The sequence below is a fragment of the Diadema antillarum genome, unplaced genomic scaffold (assembly GCF_040938485.1).
Source record: "Diadema antillarum isolate AM-2024a unplaced genomic scaffold, OU_Dant_1.0 seq00000459_RagTag, whole genome shotgun sequence".
In the NCBI taxonomy this organism is placed as follows: Eukaryota; Metazoa; Echinodermata; class Echinoidea; order Diadematoida; family Diadematidae; genus Diadema; species Diadema antillarum.
Window position 1 is genome coordinate 469,769 of NW_027271430.1, and position 26,710 is coordinate 496,478.

Sequence of the window (26,710 nt, forward strand, 5' to 3'; positions counted from 1 at the left end):
TATAACTCACCCGCAGTGATGGTTGCATTGAAGCCATGCGACACGATGTTGCGATCGGTAAGGTAGATCATGAAGGCGGAGGAGCCGTTGAAGGTGATACTGGGAGGTACACCGGGGGAGACACGTGGACGAACCCCCAAACCGAGGACGTGAGTGCTCCGGGCGTAGCTGGCGTTGTCTCCCGGGCCGAGGTCGAGGGTGTCTACAAGTAGCAAGGATCCTTTGAGTTAGACTTACCAAGAAGCTCTTCGGGTTTACATTGGTTGGCATGTCATTAGAATATCGGCATTTATATACCTCATGGAGGTTTTATACTGGCGTCATCTGTTTGAATCAACATCATCATCTTCCTACACCCTCTTCTCTCTTCGATTTATCTGGCTCGCTTAAAGGTATGGTATACTTTGGTTGAGATGGGGCTTCAGGTTTCCAACTTTTTTTGTGAGATAATCAAAAACTTGTTATGAAATATAAAAAAGCATAAAATCCTAAGAGGAGCTCAAAGTTTGATAAAAGCTGCAGTTTTGAAATGGCCGAGATATCAAAAAACGAGGAGGTCTTAATGAACGGTATTACCCAAATATTATAGAACCACTTTGCTTACTTGTTTTTTGATATATCAGCCATTTCAACACCGATTTTCATCAAATGAAGTGTTCAGTCCTATTAAAATTGTATGCTCTTTACTATTTTATAAGTGCTTTGTAGTTATCTTAACATTTGAATCCCCCATCTCAACCAAAACTATATCATCCCTTTAAACAAAATCGATTTTGTTTCCTATGTCCCCTTGTCACTGACCAATTCCTTTCTCTACAATAAGCTGTGTTTACTTTGGACCATGTGAATGATATCAACATATTTTCTATGATTTTGACATCAAGGACTTGAAGAACAAAGTTCACGCTCCTGGAGATCTCGTTCTGTTTATTTCATAAAATCCACTATAATAGTATATCTGTTCATTAATAACTCAAGCATTGGTAATTCATTCACCTGGCCCCTACGCTTTATGATCAAGTATACCATAATGACACCAAAGCATGTATATACCATATTGATTTTTATGATTGTTCTGGATAGAATTGTTATTGATATATTCTTTACTCGAATTCTGATAGGCATATTGTTTCAATGTAAAGGTCCCGTTGTTATTTATGATATGTATTTTCTGGTCAGGATTCGAACGGAATGTGATATGGGCGTTGTCAAGGTTACCTTTCATCCATTCAGTGCTGAAGGCGTTAAACGACACACCAATTTGGCGCGCTCCGTGCACCCGTATGATGTAGTAGCAGACGATGTTGTGATCCGACTGGTTCGGATAGCCGGGACTGGTTACCACGGTAACGGGATCATATACTTGAACGCTGCAAATGTCTGCTACCGCTGTCGACGATATACAGGAGAAAAGATGAGAAAAAGTAGTGATGTGTAATGTAAACGCTGAAGAATAACGTCAGCAATTTGTGTGAAATAACCATGGTGTCGAAGATTCTAAATCTAAACAAAGTTTTTGAGGACATGTGATATGACATAATGTTGCCGTCACAACACATTCACTCCAACTTGCTGTACATTATAGACGTATCTTCAGAAAGAGCTGGAGCGGTGTCTTGCGCAACCATCTTTGCACCGACTAAGTGAATAGATTGGTCCTATAGTCCTGATTGTAAACAGAATGTAAAAAGGCACAGCTCAAGACGACATATTCTACTTCTTTGGGCTTGATGGGTTAAAGTTCTACAAGGAAGTTACAGCAACAAAGGCGGTGTATTTTGAATAGAATAAGAAAAACGTACTGGGGTACTGTAAATGACCTAGAAGGAGAAAACAATCGTTGTGATCGATTCATCTTGTCAAGCAAACCACCTCTCCCAATGCCGAGTGGAAATTCTTTTCCATTTAGTAGCGATGGGTCAAGGAAAGAGCACCCTTTATTGTAACCTTTTCGATATTGACGTCTGGGTGTTAACGTGACACATGCAGCCAACAAAATGTATCAACAAACACTAGTGTGTGGGGCCAAGAGAAGAAAGTCAAAGCTAAGGAAAAGGTGTACTCTTTGGCTTATTCTCCCTCTGAGCAAACTCTATCTTTAATTTAGAGAACACACGACCCTAAACCTGGAGGTGTGAGGAACAAACGCCCCGCCAAACGAGAGGTGAATTTGCTTAAAAACCGCAGAAACACGTTTCGCTCGTGTTCCGTCTTGTGACAACGCCACGTCAATAATGGAGAATTGAGTAGGGGTGTAAGTGCCTCAATACCCTCGCTGGTTCTCCTTTTGTTTCGTCATTGTTCCAACCTGCCCATTGTGTTCTCAGTCAGTTTGTTCCCCCTACCTCGATTCAAGGTAACTCAATTGACTGATCGGACTTCTACACCAGTACCCAAGACTACAGTAAGTAAGCAGAGCTCTAAGATAATGCACTTTCAGATCATGCCATCTGCTTAGCGGGCAGCACTGTGCATCAAACTGTATTGCCGAAAGAGAGCTAACTCTGATTGACTTAAGTCCTCATTAAGTTCATCATTAGCCCCAAGTGACACGTTCAAAGCGAATTACTGGACATTCTTTGATTAACATATCATAATATTCTGTGTATCTATACAAGATCGACCCCCTTCCAAAACGGGACGATAACAACGAGCGTTGTGCTTGCGTTATCTGGTAATCTTTTTTTTGCTACCACACTTGAGATGAGAAAAGGAAATCACGTTCTAGAAAGAGGAAATTTTGAAGAAAGAGGATCAAACTATTCTTGAACTTCATTTCCTTTTGACTGATGAGCTTGTATTAGTAGGATAGCAGGTGTGACTTTGATCAATGCATTGTTAAGAAAACCTCACGTAAATAAGCTGATATTTTCATCCATGTCTGATTCAAACAACAATTATGGTTACTATAAAGATAGAAATGCTTTGGTAAACATCAATCAACTTTCTTGTAGGAAATGCTTTTTATAACAGACCACTCACAAAAGTCCATCAATCAAAAACTATGTAACGCGAAAGGGGAAGAAATTATTAATATTGGGAAGAATGCAGACGACATACCGACATCTGTCACAAGAGAAGCTTCACAGTTGGTGCCATGGTAACCCGGTGAACACTCGCAGGTGTAGTAACCATAGCCATCATCCCTACACGGGGAGTCGTTCTGACAGGGGTTACTCGAACACTCTACACGGGGGAAGGAACAACAATGGCATAATTATGATTAGTCATCCTGTGAGCGAGTGTTTGATGTAGTGATTTTATTTGTGGTCGTGTTTGTGTTTGTGTTTACTTAATGACACGTTCACATAAACATTGACTGAGATAGCTCGAAAGGTCCATGATACACAGATAGCTGGAACGAAAGCTGAAAGCCTGGATGTGACATAGAATACAGAAGATACGTACACACACAATCGTATACATACAAAAATACATACACATTACATAAATGTGACGCACATACATATATACATTCATACATCATTACATACACGCAAAAACACACACACACGTAAATGCATGCATGCATACGCATAATACCTATATTCACATACACGCATACATACACACATTTACCCACATAAAGTGTAGTCACATACATATAATTATATCTATCCAAACTTAGGGCTCTACACGCAAACATTCATTATGCATACATAAATCCAACAAAAGACTATACAGTCATTGTTCGTTAGCCTGGAAAGTTGTGACTCATGCAAAGATGTGTTGCGATAGATCATTCAATATCAGGAACAACAAAAAGAGAAAATACATAAAATCGAGATAAAGTAGATCTACTAACAGAGCAGCTGTCTAGCGATAGGCTCCGTATAAGATGCATCTCACCAGTTTTCCACAAAACACAATCTGATCAGATTCTGACGCTGTTGGCTGTTTGAGGACCTACACAGGGATTAGCAGATACGAAATGATACCAACACGAACTATTGAACGTGAATGGGAGAGCCGGGTCTTTAGATTAGGAGCAATGCAAATGATTTGATCTGATGGATGTGATCTGACTTGATCTGATATCATCTTTTGATCTGAAGGTTAGATATTGTCCACTCTAAACTCCCTTCCAAGACGGATAGAAAAAGAGGAGAGGAGAGAAGAAAAGGGAGCAAATTAATATTCGGACCAAAATCACAAAATTCCTCCCCTTGGATTCCTGGACATGGGAAAACTGAGATACTTTCCTTCGACCGTTTTTATCAGTTCGCCAGCTACATATTGCTCTGTTACTCGCTGAATGTTCGCCCTACGTCGAACACCTGATGCAACCATACAACAACAACAGCAGCAGCACCAGCAGCAGCAACAACAACAACAACAACATCAACAACAACATCAACAACAGCAACATCAACATCAACATCAACATCAACAACAACAACATCATCATCATCAACAACAACAACAACAACATCATCATCAACAACAACAACAACATCATCATCAAAATCAACAACAAAAACAACATCAACATCAACATCAACAACAACATCATCAACAACAACAACAACATAATCATCATTAACATCAAAAACAACAACATCAACATCAACATCAACATCAACAACAACAACAACATCATCAACAACAACAACAACAACAACAGTATCGTTTACAATCAGACTTCCCCACTCGACAATAAACGTAATACCTACACGGCGCCGCGAAGACACTGATACCAAAGAGGTATCACGGTGATACCTCATTGTCTCTACATAGCTTGCTTGCTACCTTACATCTTTTTTCTTTTGATTGGGGACCCTTACAATTTTCAGCACAAAGACTTAAGGAGAATCACCGCTTGAAACCGAGGTCATGCCTTCCTTTGTTGATCTATTTCCAAGGATCTTTCTCAGGAAAGAGAAGACCCAGACTCAGCTTCGCAATCATGTTTCATTGGCTAGTTATCTACCTGTTACTCAGGTGACGGTAAGAGAGAAGGGGGGGGGGGGGCAGATATTGACACCAGAGCCGGGCGCCATATTCCAGTGTATAATAAAAGGTATGGTGAGAGACTATTAGTCTAATTTTTACGCACTGATTGTGACCGCAGTGAGATTGCGTGAGAAACAGACAGACAGGTACATGTAGATAGATGGATAGATAAATGATCGATAGATAGATAGATGAATAGATAGAAAGAAAGATAGATAGATAGATAGATAGATAGATAGATAGATATTAGTAGATGGAAGGTTACATACATAGTGATAGACATCATTAACAGCATATTTAGCGAAAAGGTAGAAACAGTAATTATACAGTGAAATAATAATCATTTTATATAACGATGATGATGATGATAATGATGATGATGATGATTATGGTGATGATGGTGATGATGATAATGATGATGATAATGATGATGATGGTGATGATGATGATGATGATGGTGGTGGTAATAATGATGGTGATAGTGATGATGATGATGATGATGATGATGATGATGATGATGTTGGTGGTGATGAAGATAATAGTGATAATGGTGATGATGGTGATAGTGGTGATGGTGATGATGATGATGATGATGGTGGTGGTGGTGGTGAAGATGATGATGATGATGATGATGATGGTGATGATGGTGATGATGATAGTGACGATGGTGATGATGATAATGATGATGAAGGTGATGATGATGATGATGATGGTGATGATGAAGATGGTAATGATGGTGATGATGTTGATGATGATGATGATGATGGTGGTGGTGGTGGTGGTGAAGATGATGATGATGGTGATGATGGTGATGATGATGGTGACGATGGTGATGATGATAATGATGATGATGTCCCTCGGATAGGACATAAAATGGAGGTCCCGTGTGAGAGAGTCACAGCTCATGCACGTAAAAGATCCCGCTTCATTCATTCATCGCAAAGAGCAGGGTGTCTAACCCGGTGAAGTGGTCCCACCCCACATCCAACTGGACCCCATGGAAGACCAGCTTAATGTAGCTGAATATGGGCTATCCAGCCATCTTCACGGAAAATGAACAACAACAACAACAACAACAACAACATGAAGGTGATGATGATGATGATGATGATGATGATGATGATGATGATGGTGATGGTGATGAAGATGGTGATGATGGTGATGATTGTGATGATGATGATAACAAACAGCATCTACATCGCGTCATTCATCTGTAGAACATTGAAAGGCGCCCGGCTCCCACAATGTGTCACACATCATTCACAAATTTGCTGGAAAAAAATATATCTTCAGTTCAGATTTGAAGTTATCAGGGTTGCTACAATCCCGAAGTGTGAATATAGATGCACAGACAGCATGGACCCACGAGAAAATGAAAGACGGAGAGAGAGTGTGTGTGTGTGCATGCGTGTATTTCAGATGTAAGAGAATACAGATATGTCATCTTAAGCTAAAATGAAGTGAATAAAAGATAAGAAGTTGCCCGTCACGCTTTCGTTGCTGAAATCCCTTTCTTTTCTCCGAATCTGGGACGAAGTAGGTAAGCACCTGCAAAAACGCCTACGCCGACACAACAAGTCTGGGGCCCTGCATGCTTAGTTATTATTCGCAGACGCATGAAGTCGGGCATTTAAATCTTTTGTACAACTCTTAATCCTTATCCGCAGTTGATTGACAGACCTCGTCTTTAAAGGCCAGCGAAACAGAAGATGGCATCGATATTTTCGGCGGAGAAATCTTCGAGGTCACTGTCTCTTTAAGTTGCATAATAACGCTCCGGGTAAGAGTTCCCAGTGCACGTGAAGGAAAGAAAAGGAGATCAATCAGCGGAGCAAAAATAAATCGCAACTATACTAGAGGCCATATATCGATGTAGATTTTAGATTTTATACTAGAGGCCCCCCTTCTCAAACTTGTATGTATGTTTGTGTTTGTAGGAGTGCAAGAAAGCTGTTGATAATGAAGCTTTAGAGGGTGCGTGCGAGTGACAGACAGACAGACACACAGAAAGACAGACATAAATAAGGAGAACTTCTTCGAGAAAGTACTTCTGCTTGAACTGACTCGAGATAAATCGGGCTTAAAATGTTTTCCAGTGAAATCGTTTCATTTCTCCCACAGACTGACCCAAAACATTTGCCAAAGAAAGCTAAGAATTTTATGCTGGTGTCATGTGAACGTCAGTATTTGTTTGCCCGTTGAGGAATTTTTTTCAAAATAGCTTCTACTTGAACGAAGCAAAGATGAGACACCGGTATCGAAAAGAATTCTCTATAACACAGCAGATGACGATCAACCTCAGTATTCCAAAAGACACACTTGTATAGGGCAAGCAATACTTCTATTCAAATCAAGTACTAGTAATTTTCCTTGGAGGAAGAATAGTTTCGCGAACATGGCGTGACCTACTCCCAAGCAGACCCATAATCCACATGACATCATAGTTACATTATGTTGGGTGCACTCTGCAAAGTGTTGTTTTCACACTGTGGCACACTGTTGACCACAGTGTGATCACCGAGGATCACAGTGTGATCACCGAGGGCCACAGTGTAATCACTAAGGACCACACTGTGATCACCGAAGAAATTCGAAGCATTATTTATGTATCTCGTTCTTCAAGATAAAATCGGCGCATTTACAAATGTTACAATATCCGTCAGTTCTATACAGGGGCTCGAGACATTGAGGTTAGCTGTGGCTTTTGACAGAGCAATTTAAACTCCATATAGCGCATGACAGAATAATGATAGTTTTGAAGGTATGCGCAGCTTAATCCATGATCACTGGCCTGTTTACACCGATTAAACATCGTATTGAAACTACACATCAATGTGTTATTTACAAATGGATTTTAAACGTACTCTCTTTTTTATGATTCTTCATTCTTAATTCGTTTTCATGCACTGTTTGCTGCGACATCCCGTGACTAGGTGAAACCAAAGACACTTACACTTGTTTCTCCTCGCTAGCACGAAATTATCTGTAACTAATGGATGCAAAGAAGATTAACATACTCTGACCAACACTATAGAGCGGAAATGACGTCCTTCGGTAAACTTTCCTCCAACGTTTGATGGACAGGCACTACGCTCTATGCACACAGCCGGAATCAAAGTTTTCCTCCTTCATTCGCTTCGCAATGTTTATATGATAACAAGTTATCAAACGGAACGAAAAATGTCGTTATCACTTATCCCGGTTATAGAGTTGTTCACTTCAGTTGTGTTTTATTTCAATCCAACAGAAAGGTGATACAAATACATAAATAATAATAAATAATAAATAATAAAAGTAAGTAATAAATCATATATGGGGTATATGAGTTTTCTTTAATCTATCTCCCTCTGTTCAACTGAAACTTCAAAGATCGCAACTACTGATTGTACAAAGAGAGATAAATTGAAGAAAACTCATACCCGATATCTTCACCCCTCATGCTTAACGACATTTTGCTATCAAATCATACTGTTAAAATGTGTAAGCAATGCAGATCTTGGCGACACTCAAAGACAATTTAGAAGCAACTAGGAGCTGAAGACGGGTATCAGATGAAAGCGGAATAAAGAAGAGAAGCGGAAGGATAAGAAAAAGAAGAGCAGACGAAGAAAAAAGGAGCTAGGAGGAGGAGGAGGAAGAAGAGGGAGGGAAGAGGATAAGAAGGATCAAAGGAGGGATGGAGTGGAGACAGAGATGGAAAGAGAGGATATGACGGAGGAGAAGAAGATGAAGAGAGGAAGAAGACAAAACAAAAGATAATGAGAAGAAGAGGAAGATAGAATGAAAGGGAGAAGGAGGATGTAAAGAGGAAAAGGAGAGGAATGAGGAGCGAAAATGATCGTTAATGTAGCGGAAAAAAATTAAGGGAGGAGGCTGAGAGGGGGATGTAGGGAGGAGATGGGGTAGGAGGAGAAGGTAAAGAAGGAGGAAGAGGAGGAGAAAAAGAAGATGAAGATGATGATGAAGAGAGAAGAAGAGGAAGAAGAAGATGATGAAAAGAAGAAAAAGAAGAACAAAAAAGAAGAAGGAGAAGAAAAGAAGATGAAGAAGGAGACATTTGGACAATTAAGAATGAGGTTGAGAAAGGAAAGAAGAAGAGGCAGAGAAGAATTGCTGGAAGGAAGAGGAGAAGAAAATGAATAAAAAAGAAGAGAAAGAAAAGCAACGAAAAGAGGAAGGGGCGATGAGTGAACAGGGAAAGGTGGATGAGACGATTATACTTGAAGAGAATTCGCATTAATAGAAGTCTCCATTGCTCTTAACTGGAGTAAATCAAAACATAAGAACGAGCTGGTGGCTGGGAACGAGGTATTTTACTTTGCAGTCGGCATATACGACGATTCAATCAGAAACGGCCTCAGTGGGATAGTGAAGAAATAATGATCAAAACGACAAATGAGCATTTACGAAGCAGAATAGGATAACGATACGAAAGTCGAAGCCGCGACAACAAAGAACTTCAGAATGTCCTAACAGCGATCATTGACCTGCTAACTGCTTACCACTGGCGCTATATTTCCAACTATCTTAGTGAGATTGTTACTTAGTCTGCGACAGCACACATGGATTGTTAAATAGCCCCAAGCATAATGTTAAGCTAGGCCCTAGTTTTGCCATGGTAAAACGATTTCTGTCTGCATTCGTACAACTGTACAACTTTAAAGTATGACGGACACTTCACTAAACAAATCAATGAATTAGTCACGTTGTCTTCAATGCGTCATATACGACAATATATATGCGATAAAAACAAGATATAATAACTCTGTGAATATACTCATACATGTACAAATCTAATAAGTGTGATCCAATTGCCGGTATAAACATATCAGAAAAGCTAAACATACCGTTTAGAGCAAAGATGCAAGTCATCTGGTAAAATCCGAGAACAACCAAAACAAACTGCTTCAGATTATGTGCATCCATGATGAAAAGCAACAAACCCTTTGTCCGCTCTCCGCTATACACAGAAGAAGATCGTGTCGTCTGCTTCCCTCGGCGCGACGAAGCGAAAATGAGCGCAAGATCTAAACATCGGCCTGCTGGCATCTTGCCCAGGTCCACCCCCCCCCCCTTCTCTCTCTCCCTCCCTTTTCTTTCCTCGCTTTTTCATGGTCGAGCAAATGCAGCTCGAGTGGCCAAGTTTTAAAAGCCCCAAATCATTCGGACAAACACGTTTATAACTCACGTCCTTAGCGCGCTATTGTCCTCTCGTGAAAAAGACAACATCGATCACACGGTGTACGTAATACCTTTGTTGTCCTTACGATGATAAGGTTGATGTGTGTTTGTGTTTGATGTCTTACTCTCTTAACATTTTGTACTAATTTTGCGCCTTAGATACGAAGACCTGGCGAATACGACATGATTTACACGGTGCGATGCTCATTAGCGGCCTCCACGTATTCTTGAATAGACGAATAATTAACTTATCAGTGCGTTTAAACATAGGCGAAGAACATTAAGAATCCAGTTTAACTAGAATGTCTATATCATCAGGTGAATAGATAATTTCTTACAGCGAACAAAAACAAAGGCTGCCGAGTTTATCCGTTACTTTATGCCATATAAAAGACGGTGGTTGATAAAGGAAGAACAGATCCTAGTACGCATTATCACGTTCTTTGACGGTTTAAAAACTGTTTATTTGGAATAATTGGATGAATTCAACATAGCTTCTGAATTGCCATACATTGCACGGTTCTGCTGTCTTGTTACATTATCAGGAGAATTTTTTAGTAATGTAGAGAACGTGCATTCGACATTAACTCTATGCATTTACTGAAGAATGAATTCTGGTTTGAAAAAGAAAGCTAACGGGTCAAGATATGAGAAGGGGGTCAAGTGTATACTGAGGATGAATGAGGGGAACTTAAAATGAAGATTCTGAGAAACACAATCTATGGGGGAAAATGCTGAAAATTGCTTACCCAACCTTGTCCAATAGTGGGGTAAAGTGGAGTCAAAGAGGGCCCGAGCTTTTGATCCAAGACTACAAAGTTCATCAGGGGCAAACAAACAAACAAACTAAATCTCGCTGAGTTTATTAGTTACTTTTTCTGAAGAACATTCTGCTGTGTATAGGACATAGAAAGCTCATGTCTGTTTGTTATATCCTCACGAATTTATGTGCCATGGATTTTAAAATCCAAAGAGCATAGATTTTTAAGACAACATCACTATCGGTTCAATTACTTTGATAAGTTTATCAGCGCCTAAATGTCAAAAAAAAATCGTCTTATGTTGGTTGCAGTGTAAATGCGTTGATTATAAATAAACGTTTCTACCTTTTTTTTTTTGTTGAAATAGGAAACAGCAAACAGAATGATTCGTGGATTTAGGTTGATCTAAAAAGGAAAGAATAACATGTCAAGATCATAAGCAAAGAAAGAAAGTATGGATTGCAGATTTCTCTTGATACAAGATCTCATGATTTCGAGTTGGCATTTCTCCATTTTCTTTAATAGGGTTCTAATGGAAGTAGAGGATGAAGAAGCGCATTTCTCATACAATATTGATTAATGCACTTTGCACGGTAAAATTGATTGTTTATCATAGAAGTGGTTCTAATACCTGCTCCAATATTTACAGATCTTGAAGCAATCATGACGTCATCAAACACCGCTATTTAATTCTTAATGATTTCACCAATGGATATTCATGACAAAATAACAATTTCATTGCGTTTAATTCAGTGAATGATGTCTTCAGTAAGTATAGCGCCGTGTATATTGGATTCCAGAGAAGCAAAGAGGACAATGTCGATTTACCATCATTTTAAAAGTCATGCATGAATAATTGTAAACACACAGTAGTTTTTACACCGTGTTGTTTTCGAAATATGTATATTTCTCCGGTAATGACATAGTTGAGAATCCCGGCGATTGTACACAAGAATAGCTGTTAGTGACTATGTGTGTTCGTGTTGAAGTTGAAGCGGAAGTTTATTGACTCAACGATCCTCATGGGGTATGGGAGTTCAATACCAATTGCAAATTATTATGTACAAAATATAATGATATCAAATAAAATTTAACATATATACATGTATAACACAAATATGTACAAGATATCAGCATATATCAAATAAAATTTGTATCAAAGCATGTTATGAATAATCCTAATATACCAAATGTAAATCTATACATACATGTATAGATTTACATGTGTGTGTGTGTGTGTGTGCGCGCGCGCTCGCTTTTGACGTTAGTGTAATTGAAGTTGGCTGCAGTCGTTACAAAAGATTCTTGACCACGAGAGTCGCTTAAAAAGACTAATAACCATAATTATCGTAAAATTCAGTCTTCCGTAAAACAAACCGTTTAGTACGCCAGAAAATAACAACTCGTGTCCCCAGCCAAAGGTCCCAAAAGTATGAGACAGTGTTCTGGGGAATTTAAACGATGCAGAAAGACACAATTCTAAAGATGTAATCGGTGACCATTTAGGATATAATATTGCCTGTATCATACAACACAATTAAGTTAAATTGCTCCCAGTTTACATTAAAGAATGGGTAATGGTACTGTACAAGTATTAAAAAAAGCAATAGGACACGAGAAATACAAATTGGATCTTTGCTTTCACCATGCTTTAACAGACTCTTGGGTTTCGGAAAATTACTTCAGAGACCTTTACCGCCTCCAATAATTTTGGAAACATTGCAACCTAGGGTTTCACAATGACAATTACGCCTTTCTGTGAGTATAATATGACGTCATACACGCGACCTATATGTAAGTATTTGGACTTAAAGTAATTGGAATGCACAGAAAAGGTGGAACAGGAAGACGACTTTTGCATGAGAATATTGAATATCTGTAAATCTGTAAACAAATATATAAATATGTATCACCACATATATATTTTCTAATTATTAATTCGTTTACTAATTCATTCATACATATATTTCTGTATTAATTCGTTGTAAGGGTGGTTAACAAATCCATACCTTGTGCTGAACCCATCGAGCAGACACGATTCCATTTCTGGTCAAGTCTGGACGCCGATAATTGTCATTCATATTTTTTCTTTCTTTTTATTATTGTTACTTTCTTTTGCCATGTTGTGTTTAAAGATACAAAAGATTGAAATTCTGACATTATTTCATTTGATTCTGACTGAATATTGCACGTGAAAGATTTCTGTTTATATAGATATTATCCCCGGTTACGCGTGACAGATTATACTAGGAATGCACGTTTGCTTTGCCTCTGGTCTCAACGTTTTGGTGCCATCTTGTCTATAGTCTCTTTTCACCCATTCTCATAGTTCGAATTCGTTACGAACGTGACGTTTTGCATATTAATTGTGTTAGCTTTTCTTCTTCACCTATAGTTCTCATTCTCTTTCTTCTTTTATCTCTTTTTGCCTTTTGTTCTTTGCTATTTTACCTTCTAGACAATTTACGTCCTTACAGTATTAATGTGTGTCCCGTCGCCATTGCAAGACTATTCGTAACATTATTTTTTAACCTTGAACCCGCAGTTACAAGCTGTGCTTTTTCTATTTTCTTCATATTTCACATCTTGTTGATATCAGTCTCTTAGATCTCAGATGCGGACACACTTTCTAATTATAATCCACTGTATATGTTTGTCAATTGTACAATGTAGATTGTTTTCTTCATTATCATCATCCCAACGTCAAGTGAAATATCAAAATCAAAATAATGTAGGGCTCTACTGGAACTGAGTCTCGAGTGTAAGATCGGTGCAGTTTCAGTAATCAAATCAAAAGTTTGCATTATCGGGTTAAGAAGTTCTGTGACAAACTTTGAACTTCCCTTGATTTTGCGGTTTGATAGGTGATAGGTAAAACTGGTTCAACCGTGAAAGCAACAATGGGTCCGTTCGCCCACGTGGTGTCCTCGTAAAGAACACAAGTTCATTTCTCCTAGCATGTAGGCACCTACTTCCTTCTTCTTACCACACCAGCATTCCCACACCCGTCCCACGCTCCGCCATTGTTGCTATATACCTTTCATATTAATCTGCTAGTATTAAATGCAGGATGCAGGCACTATTGCCCAACAGATTTTTCATTGCTTTCAAGAGCAGCCTTTGTCTCAACCGTTGAGTTTCCACAAAATTCATCTTGTTTTTATACCGCCATCCCGATCAGAGAATAAAACGGCGCAATAAAAATCTACAGACCGGAAGAAGTTTTTGCGTTTGACAACGCCAATGCTCATAAAAGTGTCCCCGTCGTTTAAAAAACAAGATAAATTCCACATGGAAGACCCCACGGCATTCACCAGAACAATAATGATCGCAATATCTCGTACCCACAGAATCTGACAACCAGAAAGTCTTTGCTAACACTCTAATATTAACTGATATCAACAGCATGATATAATCATGCTCACATCACAAATATTCAGTCATGCATCGGATGTGGCTTCTACTCTCCTATAGTCTGTCAAACAATGATCTTGGAAATATTGACCTATAACAGTTCCAACCTCTTTTTTTTTTCTGTGGTGTCCCGTTCGAGCCACTACAATCATTTCTGAAATGCCGGTTGCCCGAAAAACAAACAAACATAGTGGTACTAACACCTTAATAAAAAGAAACAGAACAATCTACATGACGTTCTATATTGAATCTTAGTTACCCGATTGGGTAATTAAAAGAAATTTTTTTTTTTGAAAGTTTGGTGGTCCGGCACCAATTTTTAGTGGCCTCGGGCCACCGCCAATGTTGAGCCCTGCATATAGGGAAGTTCTAGATTTCAGCAACAATGGCTAATATCTTCGTGTGTTGTCCACTGCATTACTGAGCTTCCGCACAACAACCAGTATTGGTTCTTATCTCGTGGGTACTGCGTATCTGTTCAGCTTGATGAATTCTTGCGTAGACTTGATTATCGGTGCTTAATTGTTCACGTCAATTAAGTGCGATTCGTCAATCAGTTGCAAAAATGACTTTGTTCCAATTTCACCATTTCAATGCCGACTTGAAGACAGCTTGGGATTGCACATTGACACTGTCGTTTAGTCCCATGACATTTGATGTGCTCCTGCGACAAAATTGCTCCTATGAAATATCTGCACGCTAAGCTAAACATAAATTCTACACATAGACATAACTCTAAACACTAATCCTACAGACTTCACAATAATGAAACTAAACCTAAAACCCTATCACAACCCTAACCCTAAGTCCTTGGAGAAAATAAGACGAGAGCAATTGTTGCAGTGTGAGCAGGAGTTTGCTTAAAGAATTTGAGGTATTCATAAATATCATATGAGCTCCCTCGTGGAGACCTAATTAGCTCCTTTGTGGAGACAATATGAGCTCCCCCGTGGAGACTTAATGAGCTCCTTTGTGGAGACAATATGAGCTCCCTCGTGGAGACGATATGTGCTCCATCGTGGAGACTTGGTACATACATATATATTTAATAATCTTGTTTATATTTTCCTAAGATTTATAATGTCTGTTTTATGTTGAGTGCTGTCTGGGGCAAATTATTTGTATAGGGCCCCATTTTTCTCTCTCTTTTTTCTTTCTATAAAACAACAAACAAACAAACAGTGTGAGCAAATGCCGTTTCATCGCCGGCCATACCTGTTGACCTGGAATAAACTGTATGATATGATTTCTGTTTGTAAATTCAGTAATTGTTGCAGTTTAATTCTATATATTTTTGCAAAGATGTTATTGTTCTTTTGTGATGATAAACTAAAAATAAACCCCCAAAATACATACACTGTATTCTTAAAAGTGACAATATTCTAAAAATTCCGTGTCTTGGACAATGGCGAAAATACGTTGTACAACACAAGAGGGCGGTATTTCACATTCTAGCCATTGATTTCCCGGCAGTTTCCATCTGAAGGTCTCGCACCCGTGACTATTTCTCCACAGATGTGTTCCACAAAATATCAATGGTACATGAAAGATTAAATATCATAATATGATATTATTGTAAACACATATTATGTGTTTCATGGCCAGATTATTTTTCAGTCTCTTTGTTTCTCTACAGTCCTGTAATCTGTAAGGTGTCTTTCTGTTCGCTTTTTTTTTTCTGCTTGTATTCTGCTGAAAAGTCCCTATGGGGAGGTTATGCTTTCACTATTCTACAATTGTACATGCTTTGTGAATCTACACCAGAACATAATTAATAATGTAGTATCTCGAGATTAAAAAGCAATCATGTTCAGCATTCTGTCAAAGAATTCATCTTTAAAGGGATCATTATAGTTTTGGTTGAGACCTAACTTCAGGTTTCTAACATTTTTGGGTGAGATAATGAGAAACTTCTTAGGACATATATTATGAAAGAACATATAATTCCAAAGGGAATTCAACATTTGTTTGACAGAAATTGGTTTTGAAATGGCTCAGATACCCAAAATAGAGCAACCCTATTTAAAAAGGTGGGACCTACCTTTTATTACTATCATTTTGTTTTACCTTGTTTTTTGATGACTTAGCCATTCTAAAACCGATTTTCATCAAGAAAACTTTGAATTCCTCTTAGAATGGTATGCTCTGTACTATTTCACAAGTGGTTTCTTGATATTTCGCAAAAAGTTAAAAGTCCAATCCTCATCTCTACCAATATCATACCATCCCTTTAACTAATTACAAACTTACTTATCAAGCTAGTATTGCTAATGTATACAAAACTTTTCTGGGCCTGAATCTCCTTATCAACATCAGTCAAATGGATCCATGTAAAATAAGGACAGTATGAAGGACAGGGCACACTATGTATGTTGTAATTGTTATGTTGTATATTTCATCATCATGCAGAGAAAATCCTGCACAAAACTTCAACATTGGCAAATTCATTGACATTGACATTAAAATAAAAAGGAAGTTTACAGAGGTCATAGTGATAATGGTAGTACACATAGTCTAAGGAACTGTTGACATCGAGAAGGAGAAATCACAGATTTAAAAGCATTGGAATAAAATGGTGAATCAGAAAATACCTTTAAAAAGAATAAATACCCAGCAATATTCAATTCTCATCTTCAATTTGACAGACCCTTTGAGTGGATTTCAATGTCATAACTTGGGTTAAATTAGCTTTTGTGTCTACACCTTTTGATCTTCTCAATTAATTATCAATCTTAATCATTACAAAATTAATGGCAAATACACTTGAGTTGTTAGGTGTTATAGAATTCATTAGAAATTCATAAAAAAATCATCTTTTCAAAAAGATAAAATCCCCCCTCAAGAAATATGACTATTTCTCAAGTATAATTTTGCCCTTTACAGTAACTTTACAAGAAGGAATCTTGAAAGATCTATAATTGTTCACATTAATTTGGGCCTTGATTTATTTCATTGCAAGAAAGTGTATGGAATTCTCCCCTTACGAAACATAAATGCATGATGTACAGATATCTACAGTACCATGCTCTGCTCACATTTCATTCATTTATTCTTTTAAATGATACAAATAATCTGATACTGGAGACTAATTACCTAAAGAGACTTTAAAAATTGTGAATACTGGTTTTAGAATCTTGACCCGTCTGAGAAAACGTAATACGACCAATAACATGCCTGCCCAACTAAGGGTCAATGCAGGACCACTGTGCAGCAATTAAGAGTAATTTCAAGTTATTAACGGGTGTACATCACAAGACGGACATGAGTCCATGAGTCACACAGCCCATGAGTTCAACACTAAGCAAACAAGGTCCAAGGGACCGATCCGTGTTGTAATGTCAAAGTAGTGGGCTGTTTTTACCTAATGTCGAACTCACGGGCTGTATGACTCTGAACATGTTTTTCAATGTCAAACTCGTGGGCTGTATGACTCCTGGCTGTCAGTCTCGTGGGATGACCCCATTCTCAACACCCCATTCAATCCATACATTTGACCAGTTAGTGTGAACAGTAAAAAATTTGCACTTTTACTTGTTTCATACCGGCTAGTATCATTACAATTTGATTATTCATTACTTTGGGGATGAGAGAATTTTATGTATGAATTCTAATATCTTCATAAATTATTAGCATGTTGTTACTTTTGCATCAGTTCAGAGGTGCATGAAATCTATGAAAATATCCACGCCATGAAATATTCCACATTCATAGCAGAACTAATCCCGTATACTCATTACAATCTTACTCCATATCTCTGCTGTAGTCTTGACACAATGATAAAATCCTGAAAAGATTGCTTACACATACATACATACATACATACAAAACAAAAATATAAGTTAAGAGTTTCACAATAAAAAGCATGAAAACAGATGAGAAAAAGCACACAAAATTGTTCTTGTATAGTACACACATGAAATAGGTAAACTCAATTTAAATTTTCCTATGATAGATTTCATACTTTATAATGTTCATAATCCATAAATGATAAGAAGAATTCAAAAGATATGTAATGAAAGAATTGGAAGAGGCTATATACAGTATACATCATTTGGCAATAAGTCTCATATAATCATACAATAAAAATCACTACAATTTGCAAAATAAAGTTGAAATAATGCAAGTAACTTTAAGTGTCATTTCAGATGAAACTGCAATGTACGAATACTTTAATTTCACATCTACAATACCTGACAAAAGTGAAAAAAAAAATCACATTACTTCAATGTAACATTAAAACACCTGCACACAGCATCAAACATTTCACACCTAAGTGAATATAAACCCAAGAAATATATTTTCAAAGGTACACATGATGGTCATATGTGAGAACGTAAGAGAGAGACAGATAGAGGATGGATAGATGGATCAATAGACAAATAGATATATAAATAGAAAGATGGATAGAAAGATAGATAGATAGATAGACAGATAGAGAGATAGATAGATAGACAGAAAGAGATATAGATAGGATAGATAGATAGATAGACAGATACATAGACAGATAAAGAGATAGATAGCCAGATAGAGAGATAGAAAGACATTGTATATATAGATAGATAGACAGATAGATATATAGATATATATATAGATAGAGAGATAGATAGATAGAGAGATAGATAGACAGACAGATTGATAGAGGAGAGAGAGTGTGTGTGCACCATAATATGAGGTACAGTCTGCTTCCACAGAAACAAATTTCTAAAAATACATTACTTGTACATAAACAAATGAAGGGAGTCTCTTAGGCAATACCAATTAAACCATACCAAAGTAAAAGAAAAAGAAAATGTCAGAGGTTGCTAGAAAAATCTTGCATTCTGTCAGGCTGACAGACTTGCCGATCCCTCCCCCTTCCCTTCCAGCATTTCTACCCCCCCCCCAACAAAAAGAGAAAATATATATATATGTATGTTTCAAGCTGCGTAGTGGACTTATGTTGCTCAATATTTTTACGCAAAAACATGACTAGATCTTTTCCTAGCCAAGATGCAAATGCCCTTAGAATATTGGTAATATAGTGTGATGATACAGTATCATAATTTGTATTCTAAAATGAATATTGTAAAAGCAGTGACAACCCTGCTTCCTCCGTTTCAACCTCAGTTACCATTCCTCCGCTGACAAAAACCAAGAAACAAAACCACCCCCTAAACCATGTAGGGAGTTAATTTCTATCCAAATTTGATTTGTAAGGTTTTGCAGTAAATTTCCAGCTCTGGGTTACTGGGTGTTTTATGGCAAGACTTCATAGCATGATGACAAATCTGATACCCCACCCCCACCTGGGGGTAGGGTGGGGTGTGGATGGGTGGGGCAGGGTGGGGAGCCTGAATGATGGGGAGAAAAAAAGAACCCCGGATAAACGTCACTGCAGACCAATCACGAGAAATACCCTTAATGCTGTGATAAACGTCTAAGATTCGAGATGTAATAATTGAATGTATTTTTATGTGTGTGTGCCTCAAAAATTATCCCCTCATCTCCGGAGATGAAAATCTCACTGGATTCAATTTGATGACTGCGTGGGTGAAGCAAATATTACAATTTTGACATTTTGACATATCTCTTTTACATTTTGTTCAAATCAATAATCACCATGTCTACAACCAAATGATGGGCTAATAGTGAAGATTCTAGATGTAAGAAATAAAATTCTCTGGGCTCATTTTTCATTACAAATATCTTGCATCTTCAACTTAATGAACGGAGAATGGCGTCAGCATGTTTTGAGCTTCAGAGGTTTTCTAGGATAGCTCTATTTCTGTGGAGCTCTGTCACCAAAAGAGTGAACCCACCAAAATGCAGCGTAATGTAACTGAAACTAGACTTGCAGTGTGCATTTTCAGTCCAATTGCATAAAACCATCAGGTGAAAGAATAAGACACAACGGTACAGCAGAAAGACGGCACACCAACGGAAGTCAAAAAATAAAACAGCAAACCAGCGACAGAATGTATGACAAGGTAAACCCGGAAAGAAAAAAAGACAGTTGGATAGAAGGACCAGCCACATAATCATTTGCTTGTCACAATGCAAACAAATAAGAGCACAAAAATAAGAAGTCATTCTGGATGAATGCTGAAATCAAACTGCACTTTGTCAAATTCATGCACCCACTCTTCAAATTTCTGTCAACTCTATAAATTAATGAAACATGAAATGCGATGAAATAGCCAGAAAATGAAATGAAGCTCCGCATATGTATATCTCTGTAATACTGAATAAAAGGGAACAAGTTTACAAAACAAGAGACCCGGGGGTCACGCGCTCACCTGAGTATCGCAATTTTACCCTCCATGCATTCTTGCACACTCTTGGAAACTTAGGTCTGCATATGGATCCCCCCCCCTCAACTCCAGGGTGGGGGGGGGGGGGGGGGGGGGCAGGCAGCCCTGGATCTGCAATGAACAAACTTGGAACTAAAGTCATCAATGTACAAACTCATGGAACATGGTGCCAATTTGAAGGAATTGAGATTCTATCCCCTATGGATGCTATGTGCTAAGTTTGGTGAAAATCGGACATGGGGTTCTCAAGAAGAAGATGAAAATGTAAAAAGTTTACGCACGACGGACGCCGGACGCCGGATGAAGAGCGATCGCAATAGCTCACTTGAGCCTTCGCCTCAGGTGAGCTAAAAAAAAAGAGAAAAAATACAAACTTTGAGAATGTCTGAATTTGCATATGTGGGAAATACAAGAGAGTAATAATGATAATAATAGTCAGTTCTTAGAGCGCATAATTAACTAGGATTTGCTAATGGAGGGCGTCAAACTGATACAGCTAATAAATATTGATCAAATACGACTGAGATAAAATCTATGAAATAGACCAATGTTATCAACAGATACTAGAATTTACATTTCTAATTTTGGTATGGATATCACTGTATTTCATAAATAATGCTTTAATCATCAGTTTGGATATATCAATTAAAAAAAAAAAAAGTGAGATTCGATGTGACTACGCAGATTGGGACCATGAATTTGACAAAGTGCATGATTCAACCATTCTTCAACACAAAAGTTTACTTATAAGCCTCTAAACAAAACAAAACAAACAAAAATATGACCCTGAGTTAAATAAATAAAGATCTGTTTGACATCGTAAACATGACTAAAGACAAGTCCTACACACACACACACACATCAACATCACACGCTATGTGTATATCAAAACCAGCAGACGTAACTAGTACGAGTACAAATACATTGTGGTATCATAATGCTAGGTTCTTATAATACTGTTTGTTCCATGCCGCTACTAGACAAACGTGTAATTACCAATCTACATGCTACTTGGACATACCAAAGATCCACACTTCACCCGGTATTTGGGTTAGTGCAAAAGGTTTGACAACTCACACATGAACAGTAATACTTGAGTCGTATGAGCGATATCATTCAAAAATATATCTACAAACGAGTGACAATCTCATCGGTTGCAATTGTGCTCAAGATCTGAATTCATAGACTAATACCTTCGTCTGAGTGGTCACATAGAAATAAAATAATTTTGTCATTCACCGGATGCAGTAATCCACAGGTATTGTCATGATTACAAGAGACCAGCAAGGCTGTATAACAGCATTAAACATGTATCTTTAACAGAAAGTGTGCCTCGTTCAACACACAGCTCTTTGATAATATATTCAAATAAATTCTTTGTACTCACAGTCACCGTTTGTATCGTGATTTGTGACTGATTTCTACGACAAAATAAAATGCAGCAAAGTTTAGCTTGGAGTCCGTTGATTGGTGATCTGGGTCCTGTTGTTTGAAATGATGGTCACTGTACAATTAATGGTAACTCTGAAAATCAATGGCAATTACCATAGCAACACTATCCACAGCCAATCAAAGCCAAGAAATCACTAATGGTTACCACTGATTGCAGAGTTACCAGTGATGGTAAAGTTACCATAGTTCTATGTAACGGGGCCGAGCTTCGATCTCAGTTTTGCTCTTCCAATCCATAAGCTGTATGACATCATCTGACATATATTTGTAATGCTTTTAACTATCACTGTTTACAAGGACAGTTTACAATATTTGTCCATTTCACCCATTATATCCTAACCCAGTTATTTTATGTGGGGGAAAAAAAAATTAATCACAGTCTGCTAACTGAAGTGAAAGTGGTCACAAATAAAGGTAGCAAAAGTTTAATAAACACCTCTTGCAGACTCGGGGGGTGGGGGCGTTGGTTATGACCTTAACACTAGTTTAGGCAAAGCATTGTTTTGGTTGTTATCAGCTATCTGCAGTTTCATACGCATTGGGACAAAAGAAAATATAGATAAATATATCGGAACGTAGTTCGGTTGTTTTTTTTTCTATGAAAATACAAGAAACAAATTTCTTTCATGTGGAAATCATTTCTCATGAGCTATTTATCAAAGGAGAAATGAGGACCAATATATTCTTTTCCACTGAAGGGGGTAAAGGTCTGAAAATCAGAGTAGCATACCAAACAAGACCTTAACCCGTTGAAGACTAGTCCCAAGTATAATTGGGCTGGTGTCTATGGGAAATGTGTGCTATAGCAAAATCAGCCCATCCTCAATGGGTTAAAGGGTCCAACAGATTTTGTTTGATGGCAAGTCCTCTGACTTTGCAGCTGCCAAAACAAGAGGAGAAAAAAAAAATCAATGTCACATTATCAACAATCTCGTTCTACTCTGACGACAAGACAACATCGCTCTGTAGTGGAAAATCTTAGTTTGAATTTTGACAAGAAGAACGAGTGGCAATCCCTTGACTCCCTAAACTCTAGATAGTTATGCTTGAAATTGAAGGAATATCCAACGTTTTATACTCGAGTGCCCATTTTGAATGCTTTCTAGTCAAAATCGTGTGTCAAGTTTTCATTTTTGCTGACAAAAACTAAGTCACAGCACCTCATTTGTTGTAGTTGCTATTGCTGAAAACAGCAAAAATAAAAACAAAAACAGGACACTCTAGATGCGATGAAAATGTGACTCATCAGCCTCTGAATTATATTTAGATTTGAAACAGGAGGGTTCTTGAATAAGAGTGTAATAACCAGAACACCACTAAATGTAGAGTTGAGTATATCTAGGTCTTACAAGAGCCCAGACATGTTCTAATGTTGGATACTGGTAGTAAACTGCATTCACTCGTCCCCTTTTCAACCATGATCACAACGAAGAAGTCCAAGGAACAAGTTTCACTGTGATGTCAGCCCATCTGATTGAGCACTTGAGCATTTGTGGCATCGTAAAAATTGGGTATTAATAAAATACAATGACCAAGCCTCATGTACTGACCACACTGGCCATGATAAACATATTGTATCATCGCCTGTCAGAAAGCAATTAAATCTTTGCATCCAAGCTGGAATCTTGTAGATGGATGTCTAAGTCTGATTTAGAAGGTATTTTATAAGAGAAATAAAAAAAAAAAAAACAGAGGAGGAAAAACATCAGCTGACGCAGCGGGCTTTTCGTAGAGACCCACTTTCACCGGGGACTTGATGCGACTGGAATGGTGGAAGTACTGAAGAAAGGTACCCTGTAAATATTCGTGTCGTTATCGCAGAGCCAGCTGTCCCAGCGTGGGGTGGTCCCATCGACACCTGAGTAGTGGACCGACGGCACGGCTCATGATGATAGCTGAGTGAGGCGGAGGAGAGGGGGCAACGGGCGGGGTCATACGATCTCCTCCATGGCCTTACGCGTCCCGCTGGTAGAGGTCCCCTGCATTGGTACCGTGATGACGGTCCCTGCAGAAGAAGAGGTGTCAGAAAGAGGAGAAGAAAATGGAAAGAGAAGATAAAAAAAAGATCGAAGACAGAACATGTGATGACAAGAGCACACATTCAACTTCATGAAATTCTTTCGTCGAGAGGTTTTTATGCAACTGATTGACAAATTGCCCTATTTACGTCGATGTACGGCAATTTGTCAATCAGTTGCATAAGAGCACACGTTTGTATGCATACTCCAACCCACCCACCCACATACACTCATGCACACACAGTCAAACCTGCTATACTGAGAATGTGGACATAGAGAGACAGGTTTTTAACTGGATATGGGCTGAGATTAAATTTCATCTACAAAGACTTATATCCAGTGAACCAACAATGAAATCTATAAAAGAAATCAGCAGTACAAAAGTTACTGTGCCACTATATACTCTGTAATTAGATTTTGAGTAGCATACCATGGACTCCCATTATAACGAAGTCCTCGGGACTGGCAGTTTTCTTTCATTACATCGAAATTTTGTTATAACCAAACAAATAAACACTAAATATACATAGAGTGGATAATGTTGGCACCTGGAATTTTACTTCGTTGTAACTGGAATTTCATTATAACTGTGTTTGTTACAATGGAAGTGCACTGTACTACACATAACATTAATTTTCAAATTGCCATAAATTTTGTTTCATCATTCATTCCATCTGCCTCAAACTTGTATTTATCTGAATCTTTTGTGTTCAATGATCAAGGTTTTCACCATGAGGTGTTTTTCACACTTCAAATTCTCATCATTCCTCCTCAGCTCCCCCCTCCCATCGCCTCACCTTGTGTGTTTTTGAGAGTTGCTACGGATTGCACTGGTAGGGTCAGGTGTCCCCTGGGTTTCCTGGTAGGTGTTCCTCTGCTGGATCGCCGGTGTGTCCTCCCCGCCGAGGAGCTCCTTTCTGGTCTGTCGCTGGGTGTGGGTCTGTTGCTAGGCGTCGGCCTGTCGCTAGACGTCGGTCTCTCGCTGGGTGTTGGTTTTTCTTTGGCTGTCGGCCTGTCAGTGGGCGTCGGCTTTTCCTCCTGGGGTGATGAGGGGCTCTTGTGGTCGGCGTTGTAGCTTTCCCACACAGGGTGGTCCCCACAGCAGGCACACGGGGTCTGCTGTCGGCTGGAGTCGGACTTGTGGTGCATGGATGGCTCCTCGGCCTGGGGGGTGATGGTGTTACTGCTTGGGGTCAAAGGTTTTGAATCACTGGGCGTGGTTTTCAGAGTGGGAGAGCACACATGGTTAGTTCTGACCTGGGATGCCACGGAATCTGGCGTGGTGACTGTTGAGATGCTGCTCTGGGGCTTGTACGGCTGGATGCTGTCCTTCCGCGATGTATTGACGCGAGTTGAGAAGTTGCTGCCGCTGCTGGCATTGGCGTCACTGCCGGATCGCTTGGCGTCGTCGCTGTCCGACGCATTGATGCGTTTGCGATGAACGCCCTGCAGCTTGATTTTGTGCAGACAGGTCGGAGTCAGCTGGGTGGGTGGAGACATACTCCAGTACTGCTGCACCACCCCCGGTCGGGCGTAGGCACAGGGATCGCAGCCTGTGACCTCGCTGTGACAGGTGGTGGAGCTCCCGTAGACACTCTGCGTGCTGTCAAAGTTCTCGGGGCTACTGGTGGAATCGCTGCACTCGTAGTCGGCATTGAAAGCAGACAGGCTGAGGCTGCTTCCAGACTCCGAGTCTCTGAGGCGGCCGGACGACTCCTGTTGGCAGGCAGACTGGATGGCTTCTAGGTGAACCTGGACTGGCACATGGCACTGGTCCTTGTACGAGTGTCTGCCTCCCTGAGAAACCATACGCCTGCTGCTACCAGCACCTCGGGAACATCCAGCCCCACTCCAGGGCGCATAGGATGAGTTCACTACATAGTGGCTCTCAAATGACGCCAGGCCCAGCTGGCGCGGCGTCACGCAGCCGGAGCTATACTGTCCTCCACAGTTGATGTGCCTGTGGCAGTGGGAACACACGTATTCGCAGTTTGATTGCCACGTGAGCGGCCCGCGGCCGAACCAGCGCTCCAGCTGGTTGTGGGAGGTGGATGGAAGACGGGGCACTGCCTCCCGCATGCTGGAGCCGCTCACCGCCACCGAGCGGTGCTCCCGCTTGGATGCACCCTGCGAGCAACGGCTCCTGGAATGTTTATGGTGGTGATGGTGGTGATGTGATGAGATGCGGTGGTGGTGATGGTGGTGGGACGAGGGCGCTGCTGCATACACTCCTTCCCATGGTGCATCTCTTGTGGGAGAGTTTGGCAAGCTGACTCTTAATTGTTGCTCTACGGGACTAGCGGGTCCAGTCGGGGAAGCTTCAGAACTTTTACCCTCTAGGCCGCAATCTAGATCACAGATTGGAAATCATCAGTTATAAAATTTGAAGTACATCATAAAGAAGTCCAGTCTAATGATAGATGATTACAAAAAAGACTAAAACAAAAGTTTCAAACACCTATGAATTTTCTTGCTGGCATATTTTCAAAATATGCATTTATACCATGGCAATTAAAACATGGAATCACATATCATCTTAATGTCTTCTCAGTACATGGGGCTTACACATTTCAATCTCACTGTGAATAACAAAGAGCTATTATTTCAAGCTTGATGACTCTATTTCTTGCTTAAAAGAACA

The 26,710-nt window shown here is 39.3% G+C and overlaps 1 protein-coding gene across 1 annotated transcript in view; it reads right to left on the reverse strand.

Moving 5' to 3' along the window:
* Positions 1 to 23,982: 23,982 nt before the first annotated feature.
* LOC139732995 (uncharacterized) overlaps positions 23,983 to 26,710 on the reverse strand; it is a 119,158-nt gene continuing 116,430 nt past the window's right edge. The window contains exons 8-10 of the mRNA XM_071643834.1: positions 25,100 to 26,417; positions 24,867 to 25,009; positions 23,983 to 24,056 (exon numbers count right to left, since the gene is read on the reverse strand). Of these exons, the coding sequence (XP_071499935.1) occupies positions 23,983 to 24,056; positions 24,867 to 25,009; positions 25,100 to 26,417 (1,535 nt within the window). The remainder of the gene's footprint in view (positions 24,057 to 24,866; positions 25,010 to 25,099; positions 26,418 to 26,710) is intronic.